Raw genomic sequence first — 13730 nt, forward strand, 5'->3', positions numbered from 1 at the left:
CTGCACACAGGCATATCTGTGCATGCACTGATTTTTTTCTGTGTAGCCTGAATCCATGTGGTTGTCATTTTAGTTTTGCTCATAAAGTATGTGTATGAGAACACATGCTTACATGCACATATGTTGCTTGAAAGCCTATGTCCAGGGATGGAGAGATGGCTCAGCATAAAAAGCATTTGCCACTCAGTCTGCTAACCCGAGTCCTCTTCCCAGAACCAGTAATGGTGTAATGAAAAACCTGAGTACAGCAAAATGTCCCCATGACCTCTGGCCTCCACATGGGGACCATAGCACATGTGCACAAGTGTGTGCATGTGTACATGCATGAGCATGTAAATGAGTGCGGATACACACATACACACACTAAACAAAATATGAAGTCATTATGTTCAGAGTCTGAAGTCTACAAAGAGATGCAGGGATGAAGTAGATCCATCTTCCATGAGCCCCCGAACTTTGTTCATGTTTCCTAGGTAGGAAAATCCCAGGCCAGATGCTGGGGTCCACTCTATTAGGTTCAGTCACCCCTGGAGTGTGGGGGTGAGTGAGGAGAGAGAGCTGTGGGCCAGGCTCACCTCCCCAGGCCGGATCTTGATGTAGAAGTTACTCCTCTTGTAGGAGATCTTGAGGATCTTGGGCCAGGCAAAACGGTTGATTCTCAGGCGGTCCCGGTAGATGAGCAGGCCATTGGCACAGACGCCTAGCATGATATCGATTCCCTCAGAATCCTGCACAAGAAGAGAGCACGGAATGGGAGTTCTGGAGCCAGGTAGGGGCAGCCTGCCACCACCTTGAGCTCTGGGGATCGGTGGAGTCCCTCACCTAATTTCCCCATGGTCACCTAGTTATTCCTGCCCTCACCTCACCTGACTGACCACCCATTCTTCAACCACTTGATCTGTCAATCATTCATCCACTCAACCAACATTTAGGAACATACTGTGTCAGGCCATGGACCACACACCAGCGTGGCAAAACTAAGGCCTCAGTCTGTCTCTCACAGGCACCCAACCTAGTGGTGGCACAAACAGGTTTGTGAGGAAATTGAATCCAAGGGGGAGGTGACAAAGGTATGAGAGAATAAAGGTTTATGAAGTTTGAGAAATGAGAACCCCAAAAGGTTCCAAGTTGGAGGTGAAACAGTCCAGACACCAGCTTCGGAGTGACTATAGTTCTCCAGGAACCACCTAAGGTGAGGGCTTCTGGAACTCGGTGGTACCTTAGCATGATGCAGATCAACTCCATACATGGAAAGCTTCTTGGCATTCTCCAGGAAGTGGATCTCTGCCTCACCCGGGGTCATGCCCCTGAGGAAAGAAAGTGATGGTTGAGGGCGTGGCAAAGGCCCAGGCTGCAGTCAAACAGCTGTAGGTGTCACCATTAGAATTCACCATTCCAGAAAGATAGGTGGCTGAGCCTTGCCCAAGACCCTCCCCTCTGCTTTCAGGACAGGACCAAGGGCTCGTCGATTTCTGTCCATCAACCTCTTCTGCAACACTCAAACCCAGTCTGTTTCCTTCAGGAAGCAGACAAGGCTTAAACTGGGAGTCAGGATTTTTGTTTCCGCTTCTACCAAATGAAGTATCAAGTTTATAGAACTTGCTTCTCATGACTGAAAGGTCACCCGGATGAAAAGAGTGCTCATTAGAATCACCCAAGGGTTCCTATTCATCTCCCTCAGAAGACAGTTTAGTGTCAGATGCTGATTAGTCTCCCTTAAGAAACAGGGTCCTCAGATTCCTTTCGTAAGAGTTGTATCAGGGATCAAGTTCCATCTTTGCTCTGGCTGCCAGGAAGCTCGGGCTGCAGGCTACACTCACCGAATAATACATCACGGTGCTATTAACTGCTCCACATGCATGACATATACGTAGCCACTCAGCCTACACACTCTGTAAGGCAGATGTCCCTCTCAGATGAGGCAGTCAGTGCTGGGGAAGACTCAGTAGCCTGCTGAAGAGCACACCACTAGTAAGTAGTAACAGCAGCCTCTGAATTTAGCTCGAGGCAACGTGGCTCCAGAGCTGTTTCAAAGGCAAATCTGTCTCAGGTTCTCTGGCCTCCGTTTCCCCTGCTCTGTCCACCTTGGAGCCTCTGAGTGGGATTCACAGATGCCAGATGTCGATGTGGTTTAAGTTCAAAGATGTATGATGATCGCAGCTGGCACCGATCAAGCTCATATTGATCTGTCTGCTTATGAATTGCTAGGACTCTCACAGATCCCCCAGGCACCTTGCTATCTAAGACAGGCATGGACGGCAGATGCCAGGCAGGGCACCTTCATCCAAGACTATTTGTGTCCTGATCAACAAGATTCCATGTAGCCAGTATGACCTCAGCCACGCTGACGTACAACTCTCTGACAGCATGTATTTGCCATCGTTGACCCAGCATCCATCCTACCTAGCAGGCTCACTCCCGTCATCGCCATCTGCTCATGATCTTCCTCTCCAGATGCAGCTCACAGCGCACAGCCCTCCCCGATCCCTCCAAGCAGAGGGATGACATACTATCACCAGAGTCCTTCCTGCAGGTGTGGCACTGTACCCTTTAGAATGTGCCCATAACAACCTTGAGCTTAGAGCCCAAAGCACTTTCAGCTTAACAGGACCCCCACAAATCCGTTTGATCCCGGGGTAGTATTCCCTGCAGAGCAGGCACTGACAAATGGCAGTGGATTGTACTCTGATTGTTGCAATTGCTTAGGGGTGTTATGGGATTTCAATGTCTGGAAGATCCTGCATGAGGAATTCTGCTGTTCCAGACACCAACGGCTGAGCGACAACACATCTCAATCTGTGTATTTATAGGTGAGAACGGAGCTCACAGAGGTTCGGCCATGAGCCGACAATCGCACATCTGGCCAATTATCTTCTAACTTCAGAACAAAGTATGCAATCAACAACTCAACAAATATGCAATCAACAACTCAACAAAGTACGTGATCAACAAAACAAATGCCCCAATTGACGGAGAGCAACACTCAGCCCACATGTGGTATGTCTTTAATATCTGCTGTGTAGCCTGCCTCATAGCTCCACGGGGCATACTGATCAGCACCAAGCCGAACAGATGAACACACCAAAGCACAGGGAAGTGAAATGTACTATCAACACCCCCTGGTTGCAAAGTGGCATAGTCAGGTTGACATCTGCATTTAAACTTTAGAATATCTACCAACACCCCGGCATCAGGACCCTTACCCAGAGGCAAGTCATCATTGTTTAATCTCTGCGTAACAGAAAAATGGATCCCCTCGGGTTCAGGACAGGAAATTTGACCCACACAGGAACTCAAGGAATGGAGATCCAAGTGGTTACTTACCATTACACAGATGGCCCCAGTTATTCCCAGCCCATGGACAGGACCTGTACCCGGGCACCTCGGGTTAGGAGCAGTGCCAGGTGGCATATGTCAGCCACAGCCTCTGAGGCCTGGCCCTTCAACCTGAGATTGCTGCAGCCAGCAGGACCAGGCTCGCTCACCTGTATGTCTTGTGCAGTTCCATGATCCTCTCCTCCAGCTCCCGGGTCTGGTTTGGGGCGAAGCGGAGCTCACTGACATAGTTGCCCACGTGTTCCTCAGCGTCGTAGTCACCCAGTTCAGCCTGCACGGCATAGGAGCCCAGCAGGGCGTGCGTGACAAAGGAGCAAGGCAGGCGGCCTGTGATAATGTCTGCCCTCAGCTGCAGGCACAGGTAGTACCTGGAGACAGGGAAAGAGTGGGCATGGGTCTACCCCTCCAGGTGGCCCAGAGGAACCAAATAAAATCAGCTCACTGGCCCACAGAGACATGATGTCTCATGGCTGATGGGCACTGTGTCTTATGAACAGGTTTTGAGACACGCTATGTGACTTCCAAGCGTAGTTTTTTTTTTTTTCTTTTTCTTTTTCTTTCTTTTTTTTTTTTTTTTTTTTTTTTGCTTTGTTGATTGGTTCGTTTGGCAAGTGCACACATACCACAGTGTGCATATGGAAGTAGGAGAACAAATTTTAAGAGTTATTTATTTTATTGTATGTGCATGAGTGTCTTGCCCGTGTGTATGTATGTGTACAGTATGCATGCCTGGTGTCTGTGGAGGTCTGAGGAGGATATCAGATCCCTCAACACTAGAGTTATGAATGGTGATAAGCCACCATGTGGGTGCTGGGAATTGGACCTAGGTCCTCTGTAAGAGCAACAAGTGCTCTTAACCACTGAGCCATCTCTCCAGTCCAGAGAGCAATCTTGACTGCTGATCCTTGCTTATCACCTTGCGTGAGGCAGGCTCTTTTTGTTGTTCACTCCTGTGTACAGCAAGATAGCTGGCTGTGGGACTTGTGAGGCTCCTGCTGTCTCTACCTCCCATCTTACCACAGGGCACAGGGATTACAGACACACATTACTACGGCTGCCCTTGAACATTGGTTCTGGGGTCTCAAATTTGGTTCCACACACTTGTGTGCAAGAACCAACCCACTGAACCATCTCCCTATTCCATCTGATTAGTTGGTTTCCAGGGTCTCAGGCTGGCCTGGGACTCATTATATAGCCCAGGCTGTTCTTGAATATGAATCCTCCTGCCTCCACCTTATAAGCGCTGGGATTATAGCATGCACCGCTGTGCCAGGCTGTTATGTGGGTTTAATTCTGAAATCTAATATGCTCTGTGTTTTCTTTTTTAAAGGGTATCACTGCATAACTCAACCTGGCCTCAGACTCAGCCTCCCAAGTGATGGGATGGATAATGGGCGTGTACCACCACACCTAGCTTATGCAGCACTGGGGACAGAACCCGGGGCTCCCTGCAAGCTAGGCAAACACTCCACCAACTGAGCTGCATCCCCTGACCTTGCAAGTTAATATTTTTCAGATGGGAGGAGGGGAGGAAACTTTAGCAGTGTCTCTGAGTTTCCTCTTGAGGGCCGTTCCCAGTTCCTTCTCTGAGGCCACCAGGTATTCACATGGTGTTCTAGACATTTCTACTCTGTAAACACAGAAATCCATGTGGCTATCACTGATGGCTGCTTTAGTATGCAAATGCTACCATACCTAGTGACATAATTCAAGAGACATCCCCATGTATACCTCACCCTCTGGACCACATCCCACATACCTGGTGGACCTGTTTATCAACCTATTTTCTACATTGATTCAGAGAGAGAGAGAGAGAGAGAGAGAGAGAGAGAGAGAGAGAGAGAGAGAGAGAATACAGAGGGAAGGAGTCATGTGTATGTCACAGAGTGTGGGGAGATCTGAGGACAACTTGGGAGTAGATTCTCTCCTTCCAACACTTAGGTCCTGGGGATCAAACTCAGGTCATCAGGCTTGGTGGCAAGCCCCTTTACTGCTGAACCACCTTGCGGGACCTTTCCTCAAACCTTCTTCTGCCTCCAGTCCTAACTGAATTGTTTACTAACTAAATTGGTCTAAGGAAACGTTTCCAGCCGCCAGACTGAGATTTTCTGCAGCTTATATTCACAGTTGGATGGTTTTACTGTTAGACCATTCCGTGGTCACTTCCGAGGTCACTGTTCACGGAGGGAAGGTTTGGGCCACTTCTGCCAAGGGCCCCTGCTCGCCCTTTCCTGCTGGGTTTTGTCAAATTTTCACTAACTGCCCAAAAGTCTCTTCCTTTAAAGTCACTCTGACTTAGAATACTTAGTGCTCTGTGGCGTTGTTTCAAAGCCAGTAACGGTGACATGCAGCATCAGTGTACACACAGGCTCAGGATCTGCAGCCGCCCACACATCATAGGAGTCCAGCATGGGCCTGTGACATTTTTTCATGAGTCTAAAAATTCAAAGATCCTTGCCAACCCTTCACTTCAATCAATTTGTCATTCTGACTGGTTTATTTAAGGCCTCACTATTTTTGACTAAATCAGCTGCTCCCACAACCCCACCTTCTGGAGCCATCTGTGCTGGACAGGGCTTAACCTTCCTCCTGGTGTCTCTGGAAGCCCCAGGCCCAGGGTCTGGCACAGAGAAGACACATTCTGGTGCTGTGCTGGCCTAAAACTATGGGTTAGGAGATGGCTGCTGTCACCTTGGCCCCAAGCTGATCTTAGGGCGCAGAGTGAAGCTAATGAGGCTAAGGCCTGGGACCTGCTCTATTTCAGAAACATCTGTTGTCTCTCGCACGGCCAGAGACAGCGTCTTGAAACTTGGTATACTGCCATTAACAGTGGGCAGGCCTGGTGGTACAGGCCGATAACTTTAGGCTAAGGAGGCTGAAGCAAGAGCATCAGAAGTTCAAAGCCAGCCCAGGAAGCTTACTGAAACTGTTTCAAATTTTCTTAAGAAGTGGCACTAGGAAGATGCTCAGTGGTTAGGAACATGTACTTCCAGAGGACCTGTGTTCTGTTCCCATAACCCATGCAGTGTCATTCAACTTGCCTTGAAATGCTAGACCCAGGATATCTAACACCTGCTTCTGGCCTCTACAGGCACCTACACATCAATAAAATAATACTAAAATAAGCCATTTATCATCTTATTAAAATAATAAATATTATTTTAAAATAAGAAGAGGGCTGGAGACATAACTTGTGTATAGTGCTTGTCTAAGATGCAGGAGGCCCTGGGTCCAATTCCTAGTACCCCAACAAAAGAAAAAAGAAAGAAAAGGACCCAGTGTGAGCAAGCAAGGGCAGCTAAGCAGTCCCTCCCACGGCAGGAACCGCCAAGTCCTTGGCTTTGGAGTGTAAGGCCCACTCCAAAGGTGGAATGGTACCAGAGCGGGATATCATGTGATGAGGTCCTGTCTCTGACAGGACGTACAGTTAGGGGCTTCTCCCTGCCCTGCTTCCCAGAGGCAGGGTGAGCCCACGAAAGCACTACCCTGAAGGATGCTTGGTCCCCACTGCCAATTCTCGGGTCACTTGAACCTAGATGGCCCACGTTCACCACAACAGCCTCCACGGTACGCACATGCTTCCTTTCACCTCCACATGCCTGACCTGCACAGAAGACATCAAACTCCCACACGCACAGCCTATCATCCGTCCTTCTCAACACCACAGGCTGGTGTTCCACTCAGAACATCAGACTTTATGCCTGCCAGGTCGTCTGCCCAGGGAGGGTTTCCACAGAGTTTACCAAAAGTTTGCACTGGCTGGCGAGATTTAAAATGTGTGTTTTTTTTCAAACAGAAATATCTAAAACATTTAACTTCACTAAACTTTCAGGCCCAGTTTCCATAGGTTAGAGATATCTCCGAGCCTGACAGTAACCATTTTAATTGACAGCTTTAGAATTGCTTTTCTCCTGTCTTTACATGGCTTCCACAGACTGGACTCAAGGTGTCAGGTTTGTGCAGCCAGAGCCTCTACCTGAAGAACCATGCTGCCAGTCACACATTTAGATCCATCTGTCCTTTTAAAGGCACACAGATCCCGGGGGACCCTCTAACGCCATCTCTGAGGTGAAGGTCAGTTCCCACTGACCTCTGCACTTTGGTCCTGTTTTCCTTTGTATCCTTTGCTTTCTTAAGATGCTCTGGCTGGGGAAGGCATCTGTGTTTGCTACTTTCATCATATACAGCCCTGTCTCCCAGAGCCAGCATGCCCAGCCCCACTCACAGTGCCACAGGACCAGCAGCACACTACCCTTCTCTTCACAATCCTCACCTTGTGATGTCTTCTGTCAGCTGGGCTGGGTCAGGAGGGTAGAACTTGACTGTGAAGGCAAAATTCCAGGGGCTACCTAAGAGAAAAAGGCAGGAGACATCAGAGAGGTCTTATCAACGTAGTGGCTGTCCTACATGCGCTAGCCTGTGAGCAATCTTTCATAGACTTCCTGCTCCTGGAACACCATTTCCATTTGATAAACAGGGAAACTGAGGTCTAGGCTAACAGACTTGGGAGGAGGCCAGTGAGGTGGCTCAGAGGGAAAAGTGACTGTCATAAAAGCTTGATGACCTGAGTTCAGTCCCTGGAACCCACAGTGAAAGGAGAAACTCCTGAGAGCATCCTCAGACCTCCTTATGCTGTGCTGAGGCACGCCTCTACCCCACCCCCAACACACACACATTCTTGAGGGAGTTATGAGCTAACGATTGGAAAGAAGATAAAATGAAAAGGAAGTAACCCTTCACTAAACCATGGTTGGCAGAAGAGAAGAACATGGAAATGCAGGCAACAAGGTAAGCGCCTCCATCTACAGCACAGAAACTTCATAATCACCCTAAGAGTGCAGTTCTTGCCGGTTGGTTGGTTGGTTGGTTGGTTGGTTGGTTGGTTGGTTGGTTGTTGTTCTGGTTTGCTACAGTCTTTGGCAGCACTCAGGATCAAGGCTGGGCCTGAAGCCTGCCGGGCGGGCGAGTCCTCCGCCGCTGGCAAGCTACCTTTCTAATCTCTGTTTCCTTTTTAAGGCCCAGTCAGCTAATTGGTAACAGAGAGCAGGTTTCCAAACTCTGGTCACCTGACCCCAGGTTCTTAGTCACAAAGACTCCTTAGAAAGGCCTCCGGGGCCACAGGCTCTGTCTCAGGAAGGTCAGCAGGGACGGCCAACAGTACTCAGAGCCAGTGCACACCGAGTATACCCGGGCAGGTGCTGCTGTGTCATACATATGACAATGCACTTCATCCTCACAGTAACCCCCGAAACCCTGCCATCATGACCCCACTTTACAGCCAGGAAACTGAGACACGGAACAGTTCTGAAACGCAAGAAGTAGGCGTTGAGCTAGAATTCACATTCAAGCACTGTGTCCAGAATAAACGGCAATGATGCCGGGTGATGTCTAAGTGTGTGTCACTTTCTGGTCACCCCAGCTAAGGCAGAAAGGGCTAGTCCATTTGCCAAGAAGAAGCAGAGCCTCAGAGGCACGGCCAAAGGTGTATGATGTGACAGGCAGTGAGGCTTGAGGGAAGGGAAGCCCAGGGTACAAGGACTCATGAAGTCACCACCATCAAGGGTGAGGGAATGTGACCAGTGACAGAAAGGAGGAAAAACTGTTCCCCTGGGGTCCCTGGGATGAGTAGGCAGGCATTTCAGAGATGGGGGACAGAGGCAAAGCTCTAATAGAGGAGGAGTGTGTGTGTGTGTGTGTGTGTGTGCGCTTTGACCTTGATCATGCAGTATGGAGATCAGAGGTTGATGTGGGGTGTCTTCCTCTAACGTTCTCTATCTTATTATTATTTTTAAAGATTTGTTTGTTTTTTACTTGGCAAATATAAGGGTTTTGCCAGCATATCAAGTGCACTGTGTGCATGTAGTGCCTGCAGAAGCCAGAAGAGAGAGCCAGAATTCCCCCCCCTGGAACTGGAGTTAAAGATGGTGGGTGCTGGGAAGCTTCCCCAGGTCCTGTGCAAGAGCATCAAGTGCTTTTTAACCACTGAGCCGTGTCTCTAGCACGTGTCTCTAGCACTACTTACTCTTGATGATTTCATACATATGCACAATATATTGTGATCACTCCCCCTTGCACCCTACACACCCCCACCCCTTAAGTCCTCCCTCTTTTCCTTATGACAACAGAGTCTAGCTAGTGTTCCCTGCACTGCATGAATGCTGGGCCACCCACTTTCCCCTAATTTTCTGATACTAGTCTCTCTTCAAACTCGGAGCTTATCAATGTGGCTAGACCAGCTGGACAGCGGGCCCCTAGAATCCACCCATGTTACAAATGCATGCTGCGGATCTGAACTTGGTCCTCCGGCTTAAGCAGCAAGCACGTTGTCTATTAAGGCAATTCTGCTGTCCTCTAGAGGTGGTGCTTCCTAAAGATCAAGGCTACGAGGTGTGAAGGCCAAGGCTTGAGCTATCACAGGAACAACAACAGTCCTTGTCAAGGCAGGTGGGCGGGACCTCCAGGCTTGCTCTGGGCAGTGACCCGAGGGAGGGCATTGTCACTGATCCTGCCTCTCTGCAAGGCCACTAATCTTTATTAACTCTACACACGTGGCTGCCTGAATCCGTTCCAATTCTTTCAGGTATGAAAGGCTGGCCTCCCAGCAGGACAGGCACTCCTAGAAGACAGCCTAAAATTCAGACCTAAAAGCCTGCTGACCCACAGAAGCAGGCGTTGCTTATGTGCCTGCCTTTTTGTTTCCAATTGTCAGGAACCTACAGGAAAAAGCTCCTCAAGCCCCCTCCTGTAGAGTCAGCTGGTTTCCATGGGCCAGCTACCTGCTGTCATGGCAACAGACTCAGCTATGGCTTCCCAGCCAGGGGACCAGGGAATCCAACTCTGAAGAGGCCAAGCATAACCAAGGTGTAGGGCCTGGGAACAGAGAGCCCAGGTTTCCACCCATTGCAGGCCATTTGCTAAAGCTATCCACCTCCTCCTTCTCCCCCCTCCCACCATGCTTCTTCTCTCTGGGCCAGAAAAGACAGGCAGCCTTTTCTGCTCATCTCCCTCCTCCTGAGACATTGATACAAGAACAAGACAAAAGCCAAGGCTCAGACGGGCTGAGCCAGCACTTGGCTTTGTGACCTTGCGTAAGTAGCAGCCACTCTCTGAGTTAAGGGCTGTTAGTTACTACACAATCCCTGGACAGAAAGCTAGCTGTTTCCAGGTCATCTGTCCCTTGTTTCTGGAAGACTGCAGAGCTGATTTCCTGAATGCATTTGTAGTTTCTTTACTAATTTGCTGGGAGGTTCTTACTGTTGCTTCTATTCTCTGGGCCTCAGACTCGCTTTCCTATCCTGCCATGAACGGCAGAGGAGTACGGTGATCTGGCAGCACATCCCAAAGGAGGTGGGAGCACTGAAGCTAGGCCCTACCCACCCATCCTCACACACCAACCACAAGCAAACACTCACTCCGGATCTGCTTCTTGATTTCCTTGGAGGGGTCCAGCCAATTCTGGAAGAGAACAGAAGATTTGTCCTTTAGAAGGATGATCGAGGGGTGGGCACAGTGGAACTGGGAGGGTCGACTATCCAGAAGTGGCCAGCCATAGATTCTCATGGGGACATCCTTGCCTGGATCCACTTACATGGCACTAGGGCCTGGATTCCCAGCAGGGTTTAGACATGGTACTAGGGCTGGTAATGCCCTGAGATGGCCACAGTCACCAAGTACTGTAGCTACAACTAGATGGAAAGCCAGGCAGCCCCCCACTAGGGTGGGCAGAGGACGTTGGATAGGACTGCTCTGTTACGCAGGGAACCCAGGCAACTCCGTCATAGCGCTCCAGATCCCATGTGGGAATACCTTAGGAAAGACTCGGGGCAGGGAGCTCGGCCAGAGACCTGTGAGTGGTCAGGGCTGCTGATGGAGAAACAGAAGATGCCTACTGAAAGTCTGGAGGAAGCTGGAGAACATGGCCAGGACTAGAGATGCCTCCCTGCCCACCCGCCATAGCAGGCCCCCAGCCGGGCACCTTCTGGCTGTCAGCATCACAGAAGGTCAGACCGAAGTAGTCCTTCTCCAGGAGGTTAAGGTGCTCACAGACCAGGTCAAACAGCACCTGGCCCCGGCCGTGCTTCTGAGGAAGAAAGAAGAGGTTTTGTGAGGCTGGTGGACCTTCAAGTTCCACCAGACAAAGAAAGAGTCCTCTCAGCAGGGCAGGACCTCAGCATTCTTGTCACAGGTTTCATTCTCTGGGTCTATAAAGTCCTTCTCATCTAGGTCTCTCTTATAAGCCCTGCCTGGGTCTTCATAGATCGTGGGCCTGCCTGGGAGCGTGCTGGAGATCTCTGCTTGACAGAAATCAAGAGAAGCAGCTGAAAACCAAAGTCCTAAGGCTTGTGGGCGAGAAAGAGAAGATGCTCTCAAAAGATGTGAGCCAGAGCCAGGGGGTGGGGATGGGAGTTGCAGGGGATAACACGGAACTTGGAATCGCAGTGGGATTATCCTTTCATAGTCAGCCCTGCATAAAGTCTTTCAATGGTGACATTTTTACCAAGGCACAGACACCTTCTCCTGGTGCCGATCTGTGCTGAGTCTTAATTCGGTTTGCAATAGTAATGGCCCTTTCTGGACTTCAGTGTCGCCATCTGCACCAGGGAGTACCAGGCCAAGCCACTGCTCCGGACATCACAGTGGGGTCTCCTGTGGTTTGGCTTGGACTCAGGACACAGGAGCTAGCCTGGCGCCAAGGCCAGCCAGCCTGAGGCAGGGCATATGGTGCTGTGCGTCTCCTACCTCCACCTCACACTCATACTCAGAGGCATCAAGCAGGGTGACGCGGCAGATGGCACTCTTGAACTTCTTGGCAATCTTCTGAGGTGACTTCTGGGCCTTACTGGGCGTGGTCCTCTCTGACAGGCCATCGGCCTCACAGTAATCCTTGTCCTCCATATCCAGGCTCTGAGGGGACAAGCAAGGAAAGAAATCAGTGGATTTGAAACAGCAGGAGTACTGGGTGGCTGAGACCAAGGTGCCCCTAAAATAAGAAGTGCCACCTTCTAAGACCCTCAGGGTGACCAGGGGTTGTAAACGGGTTGGTGCAGAATGATGGGCATTTGGTGTTTCCATGTGAGTGGAGGGGTCTGTGTCTTCCTGCAGGTTACTACTACCATAGACAGCCTCTTCGGATAGGAGGAGCCCAGAGAGCTGAGGTCAGCACTGAGCTACTCTGTCCCTCTCCCTAGAACAGTGAGTGACTCATCAGGACATCTGTCCATCTGTCTGATCTCTCCCATCTTACCTGTCACTAGGTCTAACGGTAGACTGGGATCTATGGCCATCACAATGGAGGGAAGAGCTGTCTCCCTCCATGGAGGGCTCAGTGAGCGCCTCAGTCTTCTGTAGTCCTCAGGGGATGAGCTTTGTCAAGGTCTCCCTGGGTTTGCTCAGCTTGAGTAGAAGGCAGGAGACTAACGTGGAAAGGACCCGTGTTCTGAGTCTCACCTCCACCTCTGGCTTTGTATGTGACTTTGGGTAACAGGGTTCACTGCACTGAGCCACAGATCCTCTCAGCATAAAATGGGAGAGATGACACCTCCTCTCTTGGGACTGGGGGATTAAATATAAAATGGCCAGCATGCCCCAGCCCAGAGTTCAGTGTGTAACAGGTCATGAATACATCTGAATTCTTCTTCTTTCCAGCTGAGGAAATACCAAGACTCTAAGAGGCAGACCAGTAATACTGGTGAGGACGGAGGAGAGACGTCCCAGACTCCAGTACTCACCTGTTCAGCAGGCCTCGTGTCCTGCTGCGTCAGATGCTTCTCATTGGAATTGGTCTCTGGGTGGCTGTGGCCCACAGGGGTCACCGGGGGGGTCACAGCTGCAGCAGCCTCTGGCTGCTGTGGAGTCTCCTCCTGAGCCTTCTTCACCTCAGAATCTGGGCCTGTCTCTGTTGTCATGGTGACCAGCACGCCTGCAATGGAATGAAGGAGAGCATGTGACAGGGGAAGGATGATAAGGTGACAAGGGGGCAGGAACCACACATGGTGAGGGACCGAAGGAGACAAATGGACAAAGAACCAAACAGAAGGCAGGGGTGGGAGACAGGAACAGAGAGACAGGAGGCATGAGACTCTGAGGAGCCTCCCTCCCTCGGTGTCCAGACCTGGGATCTTGACCTTTCCTAAGGATAATGAGTGTGTCTCTAGGGTGCTGTGCTCTTCACCGGGCACCAGCATGGCCCTGGCCAGGCTGACTGTCCCACACTACACCTGGCCTTCCACAGCCCCTCAGCCAACTTAGGACACTGAATGCAAATTGATAAAGCCTTGAACTACAGACCTGTGTGTGTGAATTTAGGCAACTCCCTTCACTTCCAAGCTGCAGTAACACACACACACATACACACAAACACACACACACACACACACACACACACACACACACAC

The 13730-nt window shown here is 50.3% G+C and overlaps 1 protein-coding gene across 4 annotated transcripts in view; it reads right to left on the reverse strand.

Moving 5' to 3' along the window:
• The window catches only part of EPB41L1 (erythrocyte membrane protein band 4.1 like 1), a 67095-nt gene that overhangs the window by 36240 nt on the left and 17125 nt on the right, over positions 1-13730 (reverse strand). For all 4 annotated transcript variants that reach the window (XM_080924738.1, XM_080924736.1, XM_080924739.1 and 1 more), the window contains exons 2-9: positions 13065-13255; positions 12076-12240; positions 11312-11416; positions 10749-10791; positions 7610-7685; positions 3486-3704; positions 1220-1307; positions 576-728 (exon numbers count right to left, since the gene is read on the reverse strand). In XM_080924738.1, coding sequence (XP_080780864.1) covers positions 576-728; positions 1220-1307; positions 3486-3704; positions 7610-7685; positions 10749-10791; positions 11312-11416; positions 12076-12240; positions 13065-13241 — 1026 coding nt within the window. In that variant the 5' untranslated portion in view covers positions 13242-13255. The remainder of the gene's footprint in view (positions 1-575; positions 729-1219; positions 1308-3485; positions 3705-7609; positions 7686-10748; positions 10792-11311; positions 11417-12075; positions 12241-13064; positions 13256-13730) is intronic.

This window comes from Micromys minutus (assembly GCF_963924665.1).
Source record: "Micromys minutus genome assembly, chromosome: 11".
NCBI lineage: Eukaryota > Metazoa > Chordata > Mammalia > Rodentia > Muridae > Micromys > Micromys minutus.